Below are 26,465 nucleotides of genomic sequence, written 5' to 3' on the forward strand. Positions count from 1 at the left end.
AAAGCAGGCACTATTCCCCAGCTAATATGGTAGGGCAACTCTACTGTTGCTGCAAAAACCATTACATCACTGTTTGATGCATTTACCCCTGCAGTGGAAACCTGAGTAGAAGTGGCTTACGCAAAGAGAAGATGAAGATGAGAAAGGGGGTACAGAGTGAGAAAGAAAGATGTAAAACAAAAACAGTGGGATAAAACGATAAAATATGTATTGGACATAAAAGAAAGGATTAAGGTAGGAAAAGGAATAGGTTCCGCAGGAAAAAAGTGAACGAGTGCAGCTCCAAATCCAATTATTTGTGCATCCGATTGGAATCTGATCTAAATTATTGACTGTCCAGATCGGATTTTTGTCTCCGGTGGCACTCTCTTGTTTTTCGGAACATCTGCATTAGTTTCTATGGGAATAACGTTGCGTTGGTAGGTATACCCCAATAACAACAACAGCAACATGGAGGGATTTGAAAAACACATGTTGTCTTTTTGACTGGACTGCTATTTCTTCTGAGGCAGCAGCAAACATGTAGGAGGCTGGTATGCGCATTTATTCCCTTGTTTCCAGTCTTCAGGTTTCTATTATATTGGAATTTTCTGCTCGACCGGCACTTTTCAATAACACAACCCTGTTTCTGCAGCGACTTTCATTTTTCCGTTTTCCGTGGCGTGAGAAAGTGACAAACCACGCGCAATCCAATTAGAGCGGTCAGACAGAAACCGATTTACTGAAATGCAGCACAAAACACATTTAAAGAAATAAAATCTAATTTCATGTGATTTATTTTGCCATTCACATTAGCTAAATATGATCGGATATGCACAAAAATCGGATCTGGACTGACAGTCTTAAGGCTAGGTTCAGATTTCAGCAAGTGTGAACGAAAAAAAAAATCGGTTTCGAGCTACATTCACATGTGGTTTGAAGTCTTTTTAAATCGGTTTCAGTCTGACTGCTCTGATTGAATTTAGCGTGGATTATGTGGCTCTCACTCTACGTAAAATGTGAACGTCAGACGTTGTTATAGGAAATATGCTGAAAGTCTCTGCAGAAACAAGGTTATGTTGTTGCAAAGTGCCGGACGAACAGAAAATTACAATATAACGGAGACATGTTTCGAAACCGGTGGAGACGACAGCACGGAATAAAGCCACGCATACCAGCCTCTGGTTCTGCCGCTGCCTCATAAGACGCAGAAGTAGCGCGGCGGCTACACATTGTCATGTTGTAAATAAGACAACATCTGTATTGCAAACCCCTCCATGTTGCGGTTGTTGTTATATGCCTACCAACGCAGCATCATTGGCGTAGAAACCGATGAAGATATTTAGGAAAATGAAAGAGCGGCATGGACAAATTGGATCTGAATAGTTGCGATACACAATGTGGACGTCAATAATTTTAGATCAGATTCCAATCAGATACAAATAATCGGATTTGGACTGACAGTGTGAACGTAGCCCAAACGAGGCTTAATTGCGGCTGCTGTTTGTGTATCAGAAGATGCTCTGAGGTTGGTATGAGGCAGCTTAAACCAGTTTGGGCTTTTGTAAAGTGTTATCACAGCCAACCATGCGCCACCACTCCAAAGCGACTTGGAAGGGAAGCCTGCAAGGTTCGCAAAAAAGCATAACGTCTGCAAATCCTGTGATACGCAGAGAAGGAGATCAGAGGCGGTTTTTTTTTTTTTTTTTTTAATGGATTTCAATGAAGAAGAGGCTTCAATACAACTGCTTGCTTTTGTGGGAAAACGGCTTATCATTTAATGGATCGACAGCCCAATTGGCTAATCTTCAACATTCAATTTGGATTTATCTATTTTTTAGAGTTTAAACCAAAGAAAAAAAATGCTATCTTATAAGGAAAGTCACTGACAATTGTGCAACAGGTATGATTCAGTTTACGACACTTCTCATTCATTTCTATGGTAACCGCAAACAGTGACTATCGCACAACTCTGAACGAAATTCAGTGACATCAAGGCTGTGTTTGGTTATCAAGGCACATGATCGAAGTTAGCAGTTATGCTTTCTCCAATAGAAGAGCCACAGACCCTCGAATCTCCCAATAATAAGACCATCTCTGACTGCACTTCACATAAAACCAGTGAGCAGGGTTGCCAGGTTTTAACAACAAAACGCACCCAATTGCTACTCAAAACTATCCCAATCGCGTTCCAGGGGGTAAAAGCCACGTTTTTTGACGGGGTTCCCGCATTTCGGGGAGTAAATATTGTGCTATTGGTATCGCTTCAACCCGCGGACTTGACAAACAACCCGCGGCAACAGAGTAAAAGTAGCCCAATTCCGCGGGAAAACCGCAGACTTGGCAACACTGCCCGCTTTATAAATAAAGGTGACTTAACTAAAAAATAATTAAATCTTTATTTATTAAATATATAAAACGCATCAATATACAGGCATATAAACACAGCTGATAAGGAATGGTTCAAAAGAGAGATTTGCCTTAATATATGTATATATACACCATCCTCAAGGTGTTATGTGGGTGCAGTCAAACACATGCACATGAACATGCATCCACATTCACAGAGACAAACACATGCTCGCTGATTCTTTGTGACGCTGCTGTCTGTCCCCGCTAGCAGTGTGCTCTATTTCAGAAATCACCAGCCATCCAGAAACAATGGCTTCTTTCAGCCGTTTCAGATTTAGATGTGCTACACTTACAGAGCTACTGTCATCGAGAATTATCTGGAGTTGGTGTTTCATTTTGGCTGGTAAAGTAGACAAGCAAAGGTTTTCTTTATTGTCTCTCTTGTATTGCACAACAAAGGACTTATTCTTTTGAATAGCTGGCACTCAACATGGCGATGAAGAGCCAGCTTTTCCGGATCAATAATGATTACTCAGTTTTTTGTGCTTAATTAAGCCTGTAACTGCAATAATGCAACCCTGATCTCTGAAGGCACTGGATTAATCTGTCCTTAGTGCATCAATGAAGACCTGAGGAAGGAAGACTCCATTTAGGACAAACCGTCTCTGAATATCCTGCAGGTCGGTAGATAAACTCAAAGGGTCAAGTAGGGGTCGTATGGAATCACACTTCTTGAGCAGCTGGAGTAGTACAATCGCCCTACTGAACAGGCCATAAAGAGCGCCATGGAAACGGGGATCTATTAGCAAACTCAGCCAATCAGGATTCAGGAAATTCCCTAGAGAGCAAATGAGAGACATAATGACATAATTAACATGCGTAAACGCACAACAACGACTACATACAAACCATAAATAAATATAACAGATCATATCAATTGTAATTACACGGTTTTGGATTCAATTATAAAAGCGCATCAGGAAGTTAATTATTGATAATTAATGGAAGAACAAGGAAAATAAACAATCATTATGGAGATCTGGTAAATCTTACATACCTAATTGAAGTTTCATACAAATTGTGAGATTCTCCTTGACAATGACTGCAGTGTTTCGGGCCCAGTGCTCAAGGTTCTTGGCGAGAGTGGAGGATTCTGGGTAATGTTTAACTAGATGCAATAGGTACGGCAACAGGCACTCTGAGATCACAGATGGCTCTGCATACACATTTGCTTCATCGCGCTCATACAGACTGCGGCATCTGACCAACAGAAAACACAAAAATAATGAGGAAAAAATAATGACAGAGGAAATCAGGAAGTTTCTATGCATTTCCTTTGTGAAAGCTAGGCAAAGTATAATAAAAGATATAAAGATTAAAACCTATATAAGATTTTTGAAAGCCATACTACAGTTCAAAAGTATGGGGTCAGTAAGACTTTTTAATGTTGAAAGAAGTTGTAAGTTTATTTTTGTTTTTGTTGAAAGAAGCACCTTAGGCTCAACAATAGGTGTGGAACGGTTCACAAAATCCCCTGTTCGGTTTGTATCACGGCTCTGTGGTCATGGTTTTCGGTTAGATTCGGTATACGTTGTTAATGTTTTTTTTCCTTTTTAACACTTTAGAAATACCATATTCGCATAAAATATATAGCCTTATAATCTACCATTAACAGTAAGCTATTTGTAATAAATAAAAAAAAAACTGAAAGAATGAGGCAGCTTGATTTTAGGAATAGACACATTATTGTGACACTGACAATCATAAATTAAATCTGTGAGATTCTGATACAGCAAGAGGGGAGATGTTGTTCATTTCAACAGGCTTTTCAACTGTTGGCAATGATGGACAATACACACTTGTCTCAAAGCGTAACAAGTGAATTGAACGGTTCGGATTTTTTTTTTCATGAACCGTTCCACCCTTTCTCAACAAGGCTGCATTTCAGTGTCACATGATTCTTCATGAATGAAATCATTCTAATATGGTGATTTGGTGCTCAAGAAACATTTCTTATTATCAATATTAAAAACAGTTGTGCTGCTTTATATTTCAGTGGGAACCGCATACTTTGTTCCATTCATAAACCAATATCATCATTCAAAATAATTTATTAAAAATAGAAATGTTAACTTATAGCAATGAAAAAGTCTTTACTGTCACTTTTGATCAAGTCCATGCATCCTTGCTGAATAAAAGTATTGATTTCTGTCAAAAGGTGGTAGTGTATATTTAATAAAAACTCTCAAACTGAATGTGGTCTGAAAACAAGAAATAAAACAATGACAACAGTAAACATAAAATAATATGCACAAATAGCAATAATGACTGGTCTAAATAATGATCATTTCTGTATGTGGATTGACATACTGTGTCTCTTTGGCCTCCTTCAGCAAAACATTCAGATCACAGTCGGGTAAGTGGCACACTAAGGCCTCCAGAGCACCACTTGCATCCCAGAATTTCTCCAAGAGCAGATCCAGCAGTGAGCGCAGAGCCTGGTTCACCTGCATGTAGAAGCATCTCCGGGGAGCTTCAGGCCGTCGAGAACAGAAGAGCAGAGAGGCGAAGACGGCTGCCTTTGCTCTTACCTGTGGACTCTCATCCTGAAGCAGGTAGACACCTGTGCTGATCAAGCTTCAAAATACAGCGGGATGAAAATTTCAGATAATAAACAGCAAACATATCTAAATCCAAAAGCCTGGACTGTTTTGAGTGTTAAATGAAGCTTAGCAGCAACCAGATGCACAATCCTGAGTTGCAATGAATCTGCTAATCTATGTCAATCTTACTTGCTATCTAGTTATAAAAGCACACCTCTTTATTATACCTGGTACTGAGCTCTGTGAGGATAAGGCTGTCCGCCAGGCTCCTGTTCACCACGGAGACGCCACACAGACACAGGGCCTGAGCACAGGATATTCTGAGGGCCTCAGGAGCTTCAGGACATCTGTGCTTCTCTAATAACTTACACCAGCGCAGGAGCAAAGACAAGTCCACACTGAGAGAGAATGAGAGGGAGAAGGAGAGAGAGAGTGTGTATGTGAAGGGCAGGCAAACGAAGTAAAGATTGTGAGCTCCAGGAAATCCATGAGCCATCTGTACAGTCCCTTATGGCTTTCTCAGAAACAACAGCACGTCGACATAAAATGGAACACACAATTTAGAAATGTGTCTATATCCCTTCTGAAACAATGTCAGCACCCACTTTTGAAGTTCATGAAGCATCACAACATACACTACCGTTCAAAAGTTTGAGTCAGTAAGATTTCTTTCAACAGAAATTAATACTTTTATTCAGCAAGTATCCATTAAAATGATCAAAAGTGACAGTAAAGACTTTAATATTGTTACAAAAGATTTATATATTTTTTTTTAAATGCTGTTCCTCTGAACTTTCTATTCATCAAAAAATCCTGATTTTTTTTTAATCAAAGTTTCCACAGAAAATATGAAGTTGTTTTCAACTGTGATAATAATAAGAAATGTTTCTTGAGGACCAAATCAGCACACTAGAATGATCATGTGATATCATGGATCATTTATCAGCACAGAAATAAATTATGTTTTAAAATATATTAAAATAGAAAACAAAATTGTAATAATATTAGTTTGTACTGTATTTGTAATTAAATAAATGCAGTCTTGGAGGAAATAAGCAACTCAAAAACATTGAAAAATATTACTGACCTCAAACTTTTGAATGGTAGTGTATATAAATGGCTTCTTTTTCAACCTATTAAATATTGTTATTGGCTATTATTGCTGTAACATTTATTAAAACCCTTAAATTAGCATGTTAACTATTAACAGGACTTAAGATTACATTATTTTAGCCGACTCTTAGGTAATGTTTAAATAGCAATGTTTCTATTAGTCAACATTATTTCCCCTGGCAAACAAGAAAGTAGTTTCAGAGAAGCGAGATATTACATTTTGATGAAAGATTGTGAAGATAAACATTTGTTTCTTTATAATAACATGATGAATCATGCACAGTAAGACCAGAAATGTTCATTAGACAAGTAAATTGGATCAATTTTGATGCAATGTTGACTGACTAGAAAAACTGAAAGGAAAACACATCAAGAATATCTAATAACATCAAGTTAAACATATTAATGCATGACATGTGAGTGTACCTCTGGGAGAGGAGCAGGCTGACTGCACATAGAGCTGTGGAGATCAGCACAGGTCCTCCTCTATCTGACTCCAGATCAGTAAACAGAACCTCCACACACTCCTGCAGCCATTTCTCCTCAAGCTTTGGAGGACAGGGAAGGGGCAGGGCAAAACTTTCTTCCTCTGGGGCCATAACCTCAACAAACGCGGTCAAGAATGCTCCCCTATACTCCACGTTCTGGTCCAACAGCGCCTTCTTCAGGTTGGCCTGCAGGTGATGGATAATGTTATACAAGTGCACCCTTTCCTGACATTATAAAAAAAACACACACCTATATATTATTCTTGCAATCATGATATTTTCTTTTCTTTCGTATGAAGGGATTTATAAGGCGTTAAAAGATTGTGGTATATTTCATCTCGTGACAGCTCCATTGACCTCATATGAGGGCTGGGCGGAAATCCTGGCCAAGTCCAAACCCAGTCTGTTTTTAAAGATTACTGAATACAATGACTTATACGCCCCCTTCACACAAGAAAATGAACAGTCTAATAAGATCTACAGCCTGATTTAAGGGCAGTGTTTTAAACAGCTCTTGATTGTTTTAATTTCCTTCAGTTGTATCTGGCTGACATTTGGGACTGGCTACAAGCCAATGATAGAAAGTAACACTTTAGCAGTAGTTTCAGGGAAAATAAAACATATATAAATAATATAAATTAATTAATAAATACAGCTGACCTGTACGGTACTACAGACAATGCAACAAAAAATGACTTTCATAAACAGTCAGACAGAGCTCAAATAAATTGAACAAATTGCAGGGATTTTGAGATGCATTTATAAAAGTTGAAAGATTTTTTATTTGACATTTTAAATAGCGCACATTGGCAGCAAGACATGATGCGGTGGCCAAAGAGGTCCATCTACCTAATTTTATGTACAAATAAACTAGATAGATGTCTTTGGTCGCTGGACTGTTTTGCTGACCAACAAAAAAACAGAGCAGATGGAAGACAAGAATGCATCCTGAGTGAACAGGCCCTAAGTCCTAACTTAATTTTAAAATGGATTTCTGTGGACTTTAGGCCAGTGGCTCAAGAAGAATATACTGTATTATAAGCCTCTTTTTGTAAAAAAGCAAATACTGACACACCACTGCTTGGGTTCAGTAAGATTTTTTAAAAGTCTCTAATACTCACCAAGGCTGCATTATTTGATCAAAAATACAGTTAAAACAGCAATATTGCAAAATATTATTTGATGCAATATTAAAATATTATAAAACCGTGACAGATTTTTTCAGGAACTTTCATGAATAGAAAGTTCAAAATAACTGAATTGATTTGAAATGGGAATCTTTAGTATGTCTTAATTGTCACTTTAATCAGTTTAAAGGGTCCTTACAAAGTTAATCGGACAGACCTCAAACTTTTGAACGGTAGTGTAAATGCAATTAATTCTCACTTGATAAAACGGCTATATATTTTATCTGTGTTTTGTATCTTTGCATTAAAGTGTCATTCTACAATAATAACATCAAAATCAATTGACCATATAGAGAGGCAGTGCAGTAGTAAAAGTGCAGTGCTATAACACTAACCTGCAGTGCTCTCTCAATAACCTGCTGTAGGTCTGTTCCTCTCCAGCCACGCCCCTCTATAGCACACTTGACCAATGAGAGCCTTACTACTGAGTTTCCATTGGCCAGACTCTGCCACACCTGACACGCCCACTCAGGATCCCCACACAGGAAACTCACTGCACTTTGGTGGAATGTAGCAGAGCCAACCTAAAGACAACACGTTACATTCACAATCAACACTACATTTCACTTGCTGTGTCGAACAGGACATGAAGGAGCACCTCTAGGATGTTTGGAGTCCTGTGGATCTCCTGCAGTAGTTGAGAGGACAGCTGAGTGAGGAAAGCACCAGAGCAGTGGCCTCTCATCAGACTCACTATATCCACATATGCCAGCCGCACCAGCGGGCACCGTTGCCTCGAAGATGCCAACCACAGTCTGGACTCAAACCTTGTCACTACCTCACTGAGAGATGACCGACTGCTAAACAAAAAGACTCAGATTAAAATTGAATAATCACTGATTATGACTACTGCTTTTAATATTTATGTTAAGATTGTTGTGCATTCAGTGAGACAAATAAACTAATGACAAAAAGTGTCAAAATATTAAGCTTATGGTGGCGTTTCCTTCATCAGATACACTCCTTTACTCTTACGTGTTTGTTTTCAGTGCCCTGGTCAGTACGGCTTCTATCTGTAGGAGTTGACCATGCACTCTGTTGTGACAGCACACAACGTCTTGTGATTCCGGCAGCTTTTCAACCAACTGCAGGACAGTCGCCAGATATTCACTTAGCGGAACCATAGCAACTAGGGCTCTTGATGACATCACTCGTACACCATAGACTGGGCTGGCAGCTAGGAGGAACAGCGGAGGCAGAAATTCTGACAAAGCCCTGAGGAAAACACAAAGACACCGAGCAAAATTAGAAAAACAAGGAGTGGATATGAATGATTATTCAGAGGAAAAGGCATTTGCCAGATTTGAATAGAAAGATTTTGGGAAATATAATACATCACATACAAATCTTTAATATAATATAATATAATATAATGTATTTGGGTGTACGGATTGTTTGCATGACTGTGCACCTTCGTACCGTGTCTGTTCTTCAGCACCAGGCTGTAGTTTGGCAAGCAGAGTGAGCACAGGGTAGAGGGAAGGATGTAGGAGAAGGGTGGAATCATGCAAGTCTTTAGCTGCACTTTCCAGCGCCCCCTGGAGGAAGGGCTGGAGGGCTGGGTAGAGGTTAAAGAAGGAAGGAGAAGACATGCCGGAATGAGTGGAGCCCTCTCCACCGGCTGGCTGTTGACCTAACATTCTGGTGCAGAGAGAACCTATGACAAGTCAAAAGTGAAGATGAGGTCAAAGATCGACATGTGACAACTTCACAATGATTGAAATAAGAACAAAAGTGAGTGTGATTGGCTCGTACTGTAGAGCTGCAAGGCTGCGTTCCTCATGGCCCAGCATGGCGAGCTGAGGAGTGTGAGCGACAGAATGGCCACCACAGGGGTGTACTGTAGAACAGCTACACCCAGACTGGAGCCCTTCACCAGCGCTTGAAGGGTGTGAACGGCACACACCTGTGAGAGAAGCATATTAAGGACACTTTTTTCTTTAACATGTTTGATCCAGAATACTTTTAGATATACACTACCATTTAAAAGTTTGGTATCACGAAATTGTACTTTTATAAAGGAAAGATACATTAAATTGATCAAAAAGTGACAGTAAATATTTTTTTATATTGTTACATGGCTCGACAATATTCGAGCGCAAGAACTCAATTCGGTACTCGTGTGCACTTTGTGAGAAGTTGTGTGTGCGCCCACACAAAGCACACGCCCAGAAAGCCGTATCTCAGACAACGCACGAATACTGATTGGAGTTCTCTTTCATGTTTTCTTGCACTTGAATGGACAAATTCATACAAAATTATGTCAAAATACACGTCTTGCAGTTATGTCTTAAGTGAACATAAACAGTTAAGAAATAAATGTGCAACACTGTATCCGATCCGGGCATTGTGTCTTAAAGTGGCAGCAGCCTAATAAACCTGCTTCTGTCTGTGTTTCTAACGTTAATCAAACAACAAAGGAAAAAAATATATATATATCACTCACTGCTCTTGACTGAATAACTTTTGTAACTTCAATAAGAATTAATGTATATTTATTCTGCAGTGTTATTTTACATTTGATTACTTTATTCAGGCTCTGTACCTGAAAACTACCGTTAGACCAGCCTGAAAATCCTGAAAAGCACTGTTTATTTAATTTGTATGTTTGTTTTCTTGTAGTTATTTGTGCTATTGCTATATTATTTGTTCTTATTTTATTACCGACTGTTTACTTGTCTTTAATAATATTTGAATATTTGATAGATTAGTTAGGCTAGTAGTTTTTGTTGTGGTATCAAAATTGGAATCAAGAATTGTGAAATTTCACAGGTATCTGAAATTTGGTGTCATAACCTTATTTATTAAGGTTGCCTGGGTCAAACACAATGAAAACAATAAGTATTTTAATTTATTCATTTATTATTTGTGGTGAGGCCAGTGAAAATTTTGTCAAGGCAAGTAAATTTTGGTCCAGTAGAAAAAATCCTTAGTACTGAGCCCTGGTAATGGCAGCTGAAAATTCATCTTTGACATCACAGGAATAGATTACATTTTAAAATATATGAATATAGAAAACAGTTCCTTTAAATTGTAATTTTCAATATATTTTTGATCAAATAAATGCAGCCTTGGTGAGCATAAGAGGCTTTTGATCTTAGCATCGCCAAACTTTTGAACTGTAGTGTATTTAATGGGTAGATCACTGACTGTACCTGTGGTAAGTCGAGGGTTTGGTCCCAGTCCTCGGGCACAGGTGCTTTGGCTGTGTTCAGAAGGGTGTTAATGGTGTGGGCCAATAGGGGGCGAGATTTGCTAGAGTCCTCAGCAGCCAAGACACCCAAAATCAGCATGGGTAAACCGGCAGCACGCCGTGTCACTGACGTACTACGGGGCGACTGGAGAACAGAAAGGCCCTAGAGGGAGAGAGAAAGAGACTTTTGTTTCTTTGACTTTTGTGTCCTTTTGGTCTACCTCTGATAAAGTAAAATCAAGTCAAATAAAATATTTCATGATTACTTGAATAAATACATGGCTACTTAAATAAACAAGTATGCAATATAATAGTCTTATAATGATTTATATAATTAACAAATCAATATATACCACTGGATAATAAATGAATTGCTAATTTTCACATGTAAAAGCAGACTAAAGTGTTGTAGTTTGATATTTATTATGGTATTAACATTTCAGAATCTCATAAATCCCTAGTTGAGAATGAAGCCCTCACTCTCTTCTACCTGGTGTAATATGAGGGAAGGGATCTCCTTGATCTCTGGATCAGAGCTGCATAGGAGAGCCCTGCAGAATTTAGTGAAGCCAATACAGCAGCCCTCTACTGCCCCCTGATGGAAGATGAGAGAAAAAGACATGATCACAAACAGACATGACATTACTGTGAAACAAAGTGGAGAAAAAAGGTGGTTTGGACATCAGCGTGAAAAGAGCAAATCTGACTTATTTGTGCATGAATTGTGCTTACCCAGTGTCTACATTTCAGAATGATGTTTTTAAACACTTTGGAAGCCATTCTGAGTTCCTCCACAGTCAATGCCAGTTCTTTACAGTGGAGTGACAGGATCATCTCCACCAGGGAGCCCAGAAAAATACCAATTTCCTACCAGGAAAGTAGAGGATCACACATTATATCTTAGTTACACATAATAATAATCTTTGTAAGCCACAGCTCAAAAAATTAAAAATGTAATGGTTACTTAAATAAATACGCAGTACATGCAACTGTGTTATTTTAGCATCACTGAGAAATTATATAGTTTTTATTCATTTTCTATTTCTACGAATTTTATTAAGTTTAAGTTTATTTTATTTATTTTTAAATATATTTTATTTTAATTTCAGTTAACATTAATTTTATTCAAGTAACATGCAAGTAATTTTTTATGTTTTAGTTTTAGTTATTATAATAACCCTGACACGCAATACTTTAACTTTTGCGTAATTTAGGTCTATCTCTAATAAAATAACATAAAATAAAATATGTATATTTCATGGCTACTTTTGCTTCCTGTCTACCTACAATAAAATGAAATAATATAACATAAAATTAATGTTTACTTACATTAATAAGAAGGGACACAATACTTTTCTTCCTTTTGGTCTATCTTTAATAAAATAATATGAAATAAAATAAAGGCTGATGTTCTGTTATTCTTGTAGATGATCGAGCAGCTTTACCTTCAAGGAGACCCAGCAGCAGGTCAGCACCAGACTATGTTCCTCAGAGAGCAACACATTCTCCTCTCCATCCTCATCAAGTCCCGCCCCCTCAACCCCACCCTGACCAATTAGAGAACTGATTGCATTCCCCATGTCACAGAACGATGGAAGTACATCTGTGACAAAAAAAAAAGAAAGTGTCCTCTGATGATAAAATCTCTTCAGGGATATTGTTTCATAATAACTTGATAGATCACATCTAGAGTTTCAGCAAACCTTTCTCCTCAGTGTCTTGGTCTCCATACAGCACACCGAGCAGCAGTAGAGTGAGCTTTTCTAGTAAAGAAACAATGTCTCCTGCAATGCTGTGTGTTATTGACTCCACTAGGACCCCTGGCACCTCCAGCAAGCCCCTCTGCAGAGCGCTTATAATGCCTGAAGAGATAAAATACACTGTGGATTATTCTTATTTTACCATATATTTTAGATATATTAGTAATGAAACTTCTGCTTAGTGGTGATCAGATCTAAGTTCAGCTGGTTTTATTCGCTTCTACCGTGAATAGGTGTTGTGCGAGCTGCAAGCAACATGTCATTCCTGGCAGTGAGGTAATGGTGCTGCAGTTTGGTCAGAAGGAACGTGATCAGTTTAACTGACTGTTTCTCCCCCTGTTCAAATGTTCTATCCACCCTATGATACAGAAATGCACACACACACAAATATAATAAATATTCAAATTTAAGAAAATTTTGCTCAAGATTGACCCAATAATAAAATATAATTAAGAGTAATAAACAATACAAATATTAAGAAGCACAACTATTTTCAACTGTGATAATAATAAGAAATGTTTCTTGAGCAACAAATCAGTATATCAGAATGATTTCTGAAGGATCATGTGCAACCGAAGCCCGGAGTAATGATGCTGGAAATTCAGCTTTGCCATCACAGGAATAAATTACATTTTAAAATCTATTAAAATAGAAAATAGTTATTTGAAATAGTAATAATATTTCATAATATGAGTGTTTTTACTGTATTTTTGATCAAATAAATGCAGGTTGGTGAGCATAAGAGAAAAAAAATTGAAGGCACCAAACTTTTGAATGGCAGTATCTGTGTATGTTCTCATAATCAGATCCAGAGATAAGATATGTCTGCTCACTTCTGCAGTAGCAGTTTGATCATCAGTGCCCCCATCTGGGCCTCCTGGACCCGCGGGCTCTGGAGCAGCCGTTCGGCCTGGCTAAACAGCACAGCTGTGACATCATCAGGGAGAGATGGGGGGAAAAATCGGAGAAGTAGCTCTGCAGACAGCTCTCGGATCTACAGTACAGGGACAACATGTCAGGCAACTACATCATATTACAGAACAACTGGGGCAAGGGTTTCAAGTGTGCAAAGACTACCATTCGAAAAGTTTGGGGTTGTTAAGATTTGGGGAAGTTTTTTCTTTTATGAAGTCTCTCATTTCAGTCAGGACCACTATCGTCAAATACGATTGACAATTAGCCTACAGTTTAGATTGGCAGTATGGTTCTGTTAAGGGCAAGAACTCCCTGCGCATCCATGCAGCCTAGCATGGATAAGAGCAGCGAGAGCAGCAATAACCCCCCTTAGGGTAAACAGAACAGAACCAACACGAATGTATTGCAGATATCATTAATTCAAGATTTTAAAGTACAACATAATTCGAGAATTTATTCTGATTCAAGGGGAATCAGAATGCCAAATCCTGACTGACGAGAGGAGGAGCTGGGGATGGAGGAGGGTAATTAGCTCCTGAGAAACACGATAGCTGCTGGTAATACTGAAGGAGCTTATATATGTATACAGTGATAGACGTCGTATTCCTATAGGTAGACGTGGATCAGCTGAGAGTTGGCTGATGCAAGCTTGACTAACGTGACCTGCCAGAACTGACGCTAGGCTTGATGTTTACCAAGGTTGCATTTTATGTTAAAAAATACTGTAAAAAAAATTATATTGTGAAAAATAACTTTTTTATTTTAATAATATATTTTAAAATGTCATATATTCCTGTGAAGACAAAGCTGAATTTACAGCAGCCATTATTCTAGTCTTCAGTGTCATACGATCCTTCAGAAATCATTCTAATATGATCATTTGATGGTCAAGAAACATTTCTTATTATTATCAATGTTGAAAACAGTTGCTTAATATTTTTGTGATATTTCAGGATTCTTTGATGAATAGAAAGCATTTTTGTTACATTGAAAGTGTTTTTATTGTCACTTTTGATCAGTTTCATGCACCCTACTGAATAAAAGTATTAATTTCTTTAAAATAAAATCTTACTGACCCCCAACTTTAGAACGGTAGTGTATATTCATTTTGTATTACCTCATTGGTTGAATCCTCCAAACAACCAATCAGGACCAGCAGGTTTGACTTTGAGAAGAAATCCCACTTTCCCCTTACTTTAGCCCAGTTTATAAGAGTAGACATATTGGCTGAAAAAAAAAACAAAAAAAACATCCATCCCTCATATCATAGCATTTCATTGTATTTAGGAATGAACATAAAATATAAATTTGAAGTTAGTGATCAATAATAGCTAAAATATCAAGAAATCCACAAAATGTATTCAAAAGCACTTCAAAAACCTGAAACATATTATTACCAAAAACACGATATTACCACGGCAAGTTTTTGTAAGTGTTGTTTTATTACCAGGTGGTTGTCCCTTCTTTCTGTCTGGACTCCAGGTGTCTGTGCATGTTTCCAGCACTGCAGACAGCAGGAGCAGAACAGTCTTCTTCCTCTGGTAGCTGCTGTCAGGGGTCAAATAGACCAATGACAACTGGGAGAGCCAGTCAACAAACTCTTGAGGGAAAACACACAAAAAATCCACACAATTTCAGTAACCCCCTTAGTATCTGACACTTTGGTTTATCATTAATCATCATGGGTGAAGAACTTCTACAATTTCTACAACCAATAGGTGACAGTATGAAGTCAAAGACCATCATCAAATATAAATGTTGAAATCAAATATAAAAATACATAACATCAAACAAAAAAATTCTTACCAACTCCTTCTTTAAGCTTCGCATCCTCTTCCTCTGTGAGCCCTTTTTTACTAGTATGACCCTTAACGCTTGCCATGCAACTGTCTCTTATTCTCACCAAGAACTTCCTCAGCGCTGCCTGAAGATGCTGACGGAACGGTGACGATTCGCTGTTGAGATTGAGCGGGATGAATTCTCTCAGAGAGGAATACTCTACTTGTGATGGGGCTTCTTTAGTCTTTGGACTGCAGCAGAGGAGGTTCAGAGCTGCAAGCCGAACACTGTCATCCAGAGAGGAGAGGGCAAGATGGAGAGTCTTGAGAGCATGGGGGCTGTCTGCACCCCAGAGGGAATGTCCACTTGTGACCCGCTGGGCGCTCATGACACAGGCCCATGCATGAAGGTGACCGGGAGCCGTGGGATCCAGAGCTGACAGCAGACTGTTAAAAGCACCTGGAAACACGCGTAGTGTTGATGGTAGAAGATGGCAAGAGGCATTATTTTGAAGTAGAGCTAATTCTGAAGTCAAAGCCTCCAGGATGACTGGTTGCCATCGCCGAGCCCATTGATTGGCCATGTCTTGGTCGGTGGGCTGGGGTTCTTGGGATGCATTTATAAAAAGCTCACGTTTCTGTTCCTGAAGGAGGAATTTGTAGACTTCTGAGGCACATGGAGAAAGATGATTGTTGGAGAGGCATTTTAGGATGTGAGAGGGAAGGGCTGGATACAGTTCCAGAACCTTTTAAGTAGAGAAATTGCATTTCAGTAACATTTATTTACATTTTATACTGAACTGAGGCTAATATGCAAAGTATTATGAAAAGTGCATAAAATACTATTTTTAAATTTTATATGAAATATACTCTATATTTTCCAACACATGTTTTGCTCTAAAACTGTGAAAAATCAAAGCTATAAATCTAAACATGTTGTGTTCCATATTTTAGCTCATGGAGTGTTTCTTATAAATTAGCTTTCAGTAAAATTTAGTTTCGGCGCAGTACTAAACGTTTCCACTAGATGAAATTGGCTTCCCATTTATCCAGGTCAGTTTTGACTGTGAACAGTACAAGTGTGACTATTTTTTTCAGGAGCATTTAACATTTTTGAATCATGTCCATGTTTGTGTGTACACATAGCAAGTGCCAAAACCATTCAACCACACCAGTTTCATACAATTTTGATAAAGTAAAAAATAAAACAAAGTGTAACATTTTATGGTCAAAAATGATCGAACAGCACCAGAGGGTTAAACAAAAATGTTTAAGTTCTTCTTACCTTATCAGTTCCTGTGTATGGTAAAACCGCTGTAAGTAGTAAATACTTTGCTTTGGATTCCCAAGGCAGTTCTGATATCCTGTTCAGTAACTCCACATAAAGTATTTTCTCTGTGTTCCCAAAGTGCGAACAATCCTTCTCATATATCTCCATAAGGAGACAGAAAGCACTGCGTGCCACCTCTGCAACACCATCCAACTACAATAAAAATAATAAAGAAAACACCAGCTGTATGGATGTTTTTATGTTTCTTATGGCTGATTGAATCATTTATTATAGATTGAAATTTTTTGGAAAAAAATATGAATGTTTCTTGCTCGTGCTAAAAAAAAGCCCATCTAACCCAATACTTAGTGTTAGTGGTTTGTTCAGACCCATATACCTTAAAACAAAGAATATTCTGTTTCATAGTAAACAAAAGGCTTACCGGGCTCTCTGCATTACTCCAGATGATTTGTGTAAGATGCTGTTGGAGGTCTGAATCTAAAGGAGCACCAGTAACTTCCCAAACCTCACTGAGACACTCTTTCAGCCTCTTCAGCCAGATAGAAAACACTACAAAACACATATTCATTCAACCAATGAAATGACTTTTGTCACTGCGGTCATGCACAGACCCAGCAATCTGCAGAATGACAGAGAGCTTGTACCTTGAAAAACATAGTAATGACAGTCAAGCTTTTCTTCACAAAGTGTTGAGATGAAGGGGAACAACCCATTCAAGAGAAGACAAGTCTGATAAAACAAAAGAAAAAGTAAGTAATTATATGCTCCACTTTGGATCATTCTTGGAAAAAGCAGTGTATGTGATTTCGTACCCGCTGGTTGCCATGGCGACTGACGAGAACGTCATTTCTGCAGCAAGTTAACAACCCCCTGCATACAGCCAGTCTGTCCACTCCGTCTTGACGTCTGGGACGACAGTCCACCTGTAGCTCACCTAATGTCAATCTCCACGGTTCTGAGATGCACAAAATTCACATATTTTGAGAAAAAAAAAAAATAAAAAAAAAATTATATATATATATACTTTTATGTTAGATGTAATTAATCGATTTGACAGCTCTAATATACATATACAGTACAGATCAAAAGTTTGGAAACATTACTCTTTTTTAAAGTCTCTTATGCTCAACAATTTATTTGATCAAAAATAAAGAAAAACAGTAATACTTTGAAATATTATTACAATTTAAATGAATGGTTTTCTATTTTAATATGCTTTGATGCAAAGCTGAATTTTTTTCAGCCATTACTCCAGTCTTCAGTTCATGCTCCTTCAGAAATCATTCTAATATGCTGATTTATCATCAATGTTGGAAACAGTTTGTTTAGGCACAGGCACAGCATGTGAAAAATTCACAGCAATTTTGTTGTCACCACGTCTTCTTAAAGACATGCACAAAATTAGTCCAGAATACCACACCTCTGGAATTGAGTGTTTCCACAGCCTCATTCTGAAGCTCTCAGCCAAAAATGTGGCGTTCTCCTTCAAAGGAATGTTGTGCAGGTAAACAAGATAATGGATTACACATTTAGTGCTGCTTACTAAATACACTACAATGTTGTAACCTGTAAAAACACATTTGTAACTTATTATAGTTATCTTAAGTCATGTTAGAGATTGTTTCATTATAATATTGATTAATGTATTTCTTTCCTTTCAGACTACAGCTTGCTGCGATGCATTATAATGAAAATGCAGGCAGATCACAGGCATCCACTGCAGCTGGTGATCTGCGATACTCAATCGTTTTCCCAAAATTTAAGCATGGAGTGCTCCTTATTCACAGTGAGAGCTCTGAAGAGCAATCCAACCACAGGTAACTTGTCTGAGTTATCTATAATATACATTTATTTTTTATATTTATTTATATAAAATGTAACCTTTCTTCCTGGAACTAACCTGTTTATAACTGTCTCTTCCATCTCACCATATAACTGGACTGGACGTAAGTGCCATACAGCTTGTAACACATTTAGTGCTACTGGCTCAAAGCCTGGATGTGCTGTTACACAGCCCACACCACCAATCTGGTCACACCTGTTTACTACCTACAACATGAGAATGTTTATTACAACTTTGTTAGGATGATTTATTTAATATTTGGTATGTGGAGGTTGTGTGTTTTTTCAGGGTTCGTACAAGGTGCTTAAAATGCTTGAAGTACTTGAATTTGACTTGAAATTTATGATTTATGAAATGGAACTTAAATTATTGAAAGACAATATATGTGAAATTAGTGTTTAATTTTATTGATAAAGCAATCTTTTCACACAAAATTATATCTTCATCAGATAGGCTGAAGCTTTAGAGCCATTTTGCATGGCTATGAGTGTGATTGTTCATAAATATCCAAGTATATGATACAGCTTTCATTCTTCAGGTCAATCATATTCATGATGTGGAAAATCTGTTTGAATGCGATATCTTTGTCATAGTAACCTTTCAATAGTTAAAGTTTCCACAGTCATTGCATCTGCTGCAATTTATTTTGTACCTTTTTGTTTAATTTGTTTATTTTTATTTACCTATTTACCTTATCTGTATGAACCCTGGTTTTGTGTATAGTACTTATTAAATTAATTAACTGGACTTAACACTCTGGTCTTGTCATATTTCATAGCTATACCTTGGGTATCTCCCTACAACAGACATTCTCTACCTGGGACAGTGAGCTTGTAGAGGGAGACTTGAAATCTCTGTTTTTCGCTTAATTATTAACACTAAATCACACCAAAATTAACCTAAAAGTCCTCGACTTCAAATGACAGCTCTGTTGCAAAGCTACTTGCGTCACTCCAGTCACTCCATTTTAGCGAGTCTGACAGCAGCTCACTGCGGGTCTCAGGTACACGCCCCCCGCTCAACTCCGCCCTCGGTTCGTCCCCTCTATCTCCGCTGGGGTCTGCCCACTTTTCCAGCATTTTTCAAATATTGCCAGTGGGTGGAGTCAGGCTCTGACCAGGGGTTTAGTATAAAAACTCAATAAATTAATCAATAAATCCTGAAAAAAGTATCGCAGGTTCCAGAAAATATTAAGCAGCACAACTGTTTCCAACATTGATTTCTGAAGGATCATGTGACACTGAAGACTGGAGTAATGAACGATGAAAATAAAGCTTTGCATCACAGAAATCAATTATATTTTAAAGTATATTAAAATAGAAAACCATTCTTTTAAATTAAAATAGTATTTCACAATATTAGGCCTACTGTTTTTTTCTTTATTGTTGATCAAATAAGTTCAGGCTTGATGAGCATAAAGAGACTTCTTTCAAAAACATTAAAAATAGTAATATTTCACAAAATTACTATTTTAACTATATTTTTGATAAAAAATACTTTACCGAGCCCAGTTTTTTTGCATTTAACAGTCTTTTAGCAGAAGGTTATATGGCTTTAACTGCAATTAAATACTATAGTTCACCTGTGTTGGTGATTTGCAGCAGACTCAGGGCAGCTGACCCTGCACACTCACTGTCTGACAGCGTGCTGAGCAGCATTGCAACCGCAGTGCCTGCCAACAACCGCGTATCTCTGCTGGAAACCTGAGAGACACCATGAAATTACACAAAATTAGACTGCTAGACAAAATAACTTTAGATTTCCAAAAAATATACAATAGTTGCGACCACAAACACAAACCTCTCCTAAGATAATGCTCATCAAGAACTCCAAAATATCTCTCACACTCATATTTACACTGTCCTTACTGTAGACCAACAGGGCCACCTGCCTTGGCAGCAGCTGAAACACCTGCAAACAAACCTGAGACAAAACACAACAGGTCCTATGAGTATACAGATCCACATCAACTGCTGTTTCATTAATGCAGTAAAGCTTCAAAAAGGTGGGTGTTACAAGAACTAGATTTCCACCTTGACAGTCTGGTAGCACAACAGTCCATTTCTGGCTTCTTCATCTGACATAACAACAGGAATCAGCTCAGCGACTTTACAAAGCAGGGTGCTGCATTCTGTCTTCAGAACCGCTCGTCCCATGGTGCTGTCCTCCAAGAACATGCAGGCTGTCATGGGACACACACAACTATTACAACACAGCAGATATGACTACATATAAAAAGCTCTGTAAAATAGAAGTGAACTAAAGCACACGCTACCTATTTGAAGATCTTTTAATGAAAACGCCTGCAAAAAAAAAAAAAAGTGTGTTTATATATCAAAATTAATTGCTTTAATATTTGTTATATGTATATATTATTTCATACCTGTTTTTGATGCAAAAAGTTCTGCAGGTATTGTTTGACTTCTTCAAAGACAATGGAGTAGTTTATTTCAGCAAAGACCTGCAGAATCTGTAAAAACAGAGTTACGAAAGTGTTGTTTTAAGGGAAACCAACAAACAGGAATAAAAAAAAATGACGTCCTATTAAAGTGAAGGTGGAAATTATTACTTGGTCTAATTTGCGGCAGGCAGATGAAATGGTCACTGCTTCTAACTGTAAGGCCAAAAGTAGCTGAGCAAATTGGTGAAGAGCATTAGACTGTAAGGAATGAAGTGCTTCTTTTGGGATCTTCTGTAGGATCTGTAAAGCCTCCTCCAGGGAGCGCTCTCTGCTTCGTTTGCCTGTACTCCTGCCAATAAAAATACCATCTCTCATCATACATTTTGCAAGTGCATTACAATAAAATATGGGCGTTTCTTCAAATATGGGCTCTTTTTTGCATTGTGATTAATGGCATCTAGAACATTCTTGTCTTGCTAATGCTGATTTCATAATAGTGTTGCTTATAATTATATTGACCGATATATCAATTCAAATCACACACAAACTTTTTATCAATTTAATACATCATTGCTGAATAAAAGTATTCATTTCTTCTTCTTTTTTAAAGAAAGAGAAACAAAAATACTGACCCAAAACTTTTGAATGGTAGTTTATATGATGGTTTTTCTGTATTTTTGATCAAATAAATGCAGGCTTGGTGAGCATAAGAGACTTCTTTCAAAAACATTAAAAATAGTTATGTTTCCAAACATGGACTTCCAAACTTGGACAAGACTGGTACTGTACGTGTGTGTGTGTGTGTGTGTGTGTGTGTGTGTGTGTGTGTGTGTGTGTGTGTGTGTGTGTGTGTGTGTGTGTGTATGTATGTATGTGTGTGTGTGTGTGTGTGTACATAAAATCACAAAATTAAGTAATATTTTGAAGCTTTAAGTTAACAGTTACAGGTTTGAATGACAGTGAAATTCAAAGCAGGTTTAAAGAGCCACTCATTCCAAATTAAATTTAATTAAATTTACTTTATCAAATCAAATAACAACAAAACAGCATGAAACAGTACTTATTAATTAGTAAAATGTTATTAAATGTATCATCACTGCAACAATAGCTCCTTACCTGGCATTTTCTGTGAGCTTTTGCAAGAAACCCCTTAGCGTGTCTTTGACATCAGATGATATTTGATCCTCTAAAACGATAGATTTCATAACCGCATCAGCTTGCCCCAAAGAAAGGTTTATAATCGTCATAGCTGCGAGTGTCAGACTTGTCAACTCAAAACGGTTTGCACAGCTCCATGTGTAAACTCAATCTCATTCTACAGTGAGATACAGGGTCATCTACATGATTAGCGCACGCTTGCGCCCCCTACCCTCACGACTGTATGGTAAATCTAACGTGCGTAGCTAATGGCTACAGTACCAGACTGTGAACACGGTTTCTGATGCCACCGTTTAAATAGGACAGATTGTCTTAGCTAACAGAGTATGTATCTGTTATATACTATAATATCCGCACTTTTGTGCTTTTTGATATTGAAATGGATGAAACGGAGGAGGTATTACATGGATGTGAAGAGGTTAGATGGAAAAACGGTTCTTATAACAGGTAAGTGAGTACTTTTGGCTTCATATCTCTGGCTATGTAGCATCTCTTAGTGTAACGTGATTGACAGCAAGTGTATGAAAGTTTATATAGGTCATACAAGTAATATTTATTGTATGCCTTCTTTCCTTTGCATATTAAATGCCAAACCTTCATGTAAAGCTAAATCGCATTGGTTATGATATGAATCATGTGTCACTTTGTGTTATTCTGGAATCTGGATTGTCCTGTATGGAAAGGCCATTCATTCCTATTATGAATGAGAGGTTTGAGACTTGTATGTTTCAGGAGGAAACTGCGGGATTGGGAAGGAGACTGCTGTGGCACTGGCTTTGCGAGGTGCTCGTGTGATCATCGCCTGCAGGGATGAGGAGAAAGCGAGAAAGGCCGTGCGAGAAATCAAAGGCAGGAGCCACAATATGAATGTACTATATATGGAGGTCGACCTGGCCAACATGAGGTCCATACGAGAGTTCTGCAAAACCTTCCTACAAAAGGAGAAGCGGCTGGATATTTTGATCAATAATGCAGGTGATGATTGATGATTTTTATATACGGTACTGTGCAAAAGTCTTAGGCAAATTAGTATTTTCACCACAAATAAATGGTTTTAAGCCAGTTACTTATATATTTTGTTGTAGTGTGTCAGTAGGAAATATCAGTTTACATTTCCAAACATTCCTTTTGCCATTCATTTTTATAATCCAGTGAGATTTTTGTATGCACAAGGAGTGTGTTCACACTTGTAGTTCGGTTCACTTGGTTTGTTTGGTTCGGACCAAAATACAAAACACTTTTAGTCCTGGTCTGCTTAGCGTTCACATTGGCATTTTTAACACCGAACCTAAAGGCGCTGGGATATATTCACAACCTGATTGCTCAGCTTTTATGACGTATATTTTGCGTGTGAACTTACCGAACATCCAAAATGATGCTGTGTGCTGGGATAAATGTGCTCGCTGTATATGCATAGCCTACATATGATGGTATTTTGACCAGCTGAGAACTCGTGAAGAGCTTATAAAATGTGTGAAGGAGTCAAAACAGCATCAGGAATCCCTCCGTCACTCACACAAACGAAGATCTGCTGCGAGGAGACACGGTTCTGACGCCTGTACCGAACTGTGATGGAAAATAGGTATGTGTTAGAATATTTTATCTCTATTTATTGTTCCTTGTGCCTCATTCTCAGTCTTGTTCCTTTTTCATGGATTGAAAAGAATTACAGGCCTGGGAGAGTCAGGAACATGAAGCCAATTGGTGTTCACCGACCTTCTCTGCTTTTACTTGCAAACATCAGCATTTATACAAGGTTCAGGGGGGTGTAACAGCCAACCAATGAGAATATACATTACATTCTTATAGAATGTGAGACAAGTCCATTTATGCCCACTTTCTGGCTGAAGGCCCTCTCTCCTAAACAAAAAAAAGGGACCCTTTCTAGGCTGCTTTCCAAGAAACACACTCACATACATAGAGTGTACATTAAAACAGATGTGTGCAGAGAAGCAAGAACTTCTCTCCACTCCTGTAGCCTCAAAGACCAAAAAGGAAGAAAACAGGGTGAAACAGAGACAGAAAAGCTTATTAGATTTATCTTGCAGCATGCTTGAGCATTCTGTCCTTTTTAGGGTTACATCTTGTGACATCATGTCCCGTTTTTGGCTCGTTTACACGTCTTTGGTCCGTGTTGCATTCATATTTCATTCGAACCGCACCAGAGTTAATTTGGAAGCGTACTGAGACCCATCTTTTCAGTGCTCTAGGTCCTTGTTTGGTGCGCTCCAGGGTTCGGATGGCAGCGTTCACACTTATTCAAGTGAACGGAGCAATGGAACCAAACATGCCAAGTGTGAACACACCCTTAAAGATTGAAGACCCCTGGTCTGAATGGCTCAGAATCGTCATTTCCCCCCAGGTATCCCCAGCGTTCTCGACTGGACCGATGACAACTTCTCCATGTGCTTTGGCGTGAACCACCTGGGCCACTTCTTACTGACGAACCTTCTCCTTCCGCGGCTGAAAGAGAGCTCCCCGAGCAGAGTTATCAATCTCACCTGCTCCAGCTACAAGTACCAGAGGCTGAACTTCCAAGATCTCAACTACAACCTGTTCCCGTTCTTCACTTACTGCCGCAGCAAGCTGGCCAACATTTACTTCACACAGGAGCTGGCTCGCATGACGGAGGGGAAAGGAGTGACTGCGTATGCCGTTCACCCTGGTGAGAAATATTGCCTGACTTTCTCATTTTACAATTTGATTGCTAGAGTGTTCCTGGTGTCCCTGAGTATGAGCAGTAATAATAGTGATCTTTACCTTAGCAAGGACCTCTAATTATCTGAACTGATCATTGTGTCTTTTGTCTCTTTCAGGTTACGTTCAGAGTAGCTGGACCTCTCATTACTCGATTCTGTACCGGATCCTTGTGCAGGTGGTGATGTTCATGTTTTTTGTGTCGTGTGAGGCTGGGGCGCAGACGGTGGTGTATTGCGCTGTATCAGACGAGGTGCTCCCGCACAGCGGAGGATATTTCACTGACTGTCGGCCGGCTCCTCTGCGAGCCTTCGCTAGAGATTCTGGAGTAGCAAAAAAACTCTGGGAGGCCAGTGAGAGACTAGTTAAACTGGCCTGATTACGATTTACAGATACCATATAGAATGTCTTTCTGTTGTTGTTTTCATGTTTTATAAGCAGACTGATTCTTATGTTATTTATGGAACACAATGTTGTGAGAATGTGATTTTTATGACAGACTGGTTTGAGTTTTGACTTTGTGTGTGTGTGTGTGTGTGTTTTTTTACAGCATAATTTATTTGGTTGTTACTGATGTGGTTATGAAACATGCAGTATTGAAAGGACCCTTTTCACATTTTCGGGTTCTCAGAAGCGGAAGTCGTCATGGTTGGGTAAACTTCTATAGCGGTGAATGGGAGAAAACAGCAGATATCATTTTTGTATTTCCATTTGCTCCAATAGCAAATGTAAAAACCCATTAGCGTTTCCACGACTTTCCAAAAGGGTCCATTGCCTACATTTTTATAAACCGCTTTAATTAGCGAAGACTGGAAATAGGTCATCACAAATTCCATTTAAGATGGAGGTTGGCCATTTATAAATACAAACAAATCAAAGCCTGAAAGCACACAAATCTAGCAGAACCACTAATGTTACATTAATGCATTTGGTGGACACTTTAATCCAAAGCAATTTACATTTTATTCATACATTTTATCACTTCATGTCAAAAAACAATGTTCATTTTTCCCCAGGGTAGACCTTTTAATTAAAATGTGTACACAGATTGAAAATAAAAGTTAAAAAAGTGATTGAAAACGCAGATTTTCATTTGCAATACAGCTTACTTAGTAGTTTACAAATGTCTTCCAAAATCTTCAATGGACTGACATGCTTGCTGGTATGTTGACTTCTACTCAAGCACAACACAAATTTCTATGATTTCAAAGATTTTACTTTATCAAGGCCTGGAAATGACAGTTTTAAAATTCCATAATATAGAGTGCAACTGCAACAGTCGGGTTGCAGAAATAATCATGTTTAACAGTGGAATTCATGGTGAAAAACGACATTTCCCATGATTCTGCAAAGGAATCTTAAATAACTCTATAACGCCCACACTCTCCCATGAAGCACTGTATTAAATATTCATTGTTTTTTGGTCATATTGTGATTATTTTAAGACTTCTAAGAATTTTTGTAAACAATTAAATTTTTATCATAAATGTACTTTGAAAATCATTTTGATAGTTTCAAGAATGTTATGCAAAACTCCAGTCCGTGTGGATGTAAACTATACCCTAAAATAATATCAAAACCAGCAGTCTAGATATTTAAAATGTAAAAAAAAAAAATTCAAATCATTCAAAACATAGCTGACAATGACAGTTACTAAGTTGATGATATAGTTGACAATTTCACCATTTTGCCTCATAATTTCAGTGG

At 38.1% G+C, this 26,465-nt stretch overlaps 2 protein-coding genes across 3 annotated transcripts; one reads left to right on the forward strand and one right to left on the reverse strand.

Annotated features, from left to right (window-relative positions):
• Positions 1-700: 700 nt before the first annotated feature.
• Positions 701-22,222, reverse strand: LOC311083304 (tRNA (32-2'-O)-methyltransferase regulator THADA). 2 transcript variants are annotated; one of them, XM_084114744.1, is made up of 31 exons: positions 22,020-22,222; positions 21,072-21,252; positions 20,886-20,972; positions 20,778-20,805; positions 20,536-20,684; positions 20,303-20,425; positions 20,085-20,205; positions 17,472-17,614; positions 17,304-17,388; positions 17,081-17,208; positions 16,654-16,851; positions 15,397-16,114; positions 15,038-15,190; positions 14,708-14,817; positions 13,509-13,669; positions 12,900-13,033; positions 12,619-12,777; positions 12,361-12,518; positions 11,648-11,782; positions 11,406-11,510; positions 10,878-11,078; positions 9,478-9,628; positions 9,142-9,379; positions 8,698-8,937; positions 8,321-8,519; positions 8,058-8,246; positions 6,474-6,721; positions 5,162-5,332; positions 4,702-4,968; positions 3,389-3,591; positions 701-3,169 (listed from the first exon to the last, which is right to left on the reverse strand). In XM_084114744.1, exons 1-31 carry the CDS (start codon positions 22,148-22,150, stop codon positions 2,931-2,933), a joined length of 5,553 nt encoding a protein of 1,850 aa, XP_083970870.1. In that variant the 5' UTR covers positions 22,151-22,222; the 3' UTR covers positions 701-2,930. The 2 variants fall into 2 exon arrangements, with proteins under 2 accessions (XP_083970870.1, XP_083970869.1); XM_084114743.1 differs by having other exon boundaries at positions 8,321-8,522.
• Positions 22,223-22,270: 48 nt separating this feature from the next.
• Positions 22,271-25,274, forward strand: LOC311082379 (retinol dehydrogenase 14). The gene is made up of 4 exons (XM_084113169.1): positions 22,271-22,508; positions 22,794-23,036; positions 24,424-24,726; positions 24,878-25,274. Exons 1-4 carry the CDS (start codon positions 22,388-22,390, stop codon positions 25,135-25,137), a joined length of 927 nt encoding a protein of 308 aa, XP_083969295.1. The 5' UTR covers positions 22,271-22,387; the 3' UTR covers positions 25,138-25,274.
• The last annotated feature ends 1,191 nt before the right edge of the window (positions 25,275-26,465 follow it).

The sequence above is a fragment of the Abramis brama genome, assembly GCF_963993115.1.
Source record: "Abramis brama genome assembly, chromosome: 5".
Taxonomy (NCBI): domain Eukaryota; kingdom Metazoa; phylum Chordata; class Actinopteri; order Cypriniformes; family Leuciscidae; genus Abramis; species Abramis brama.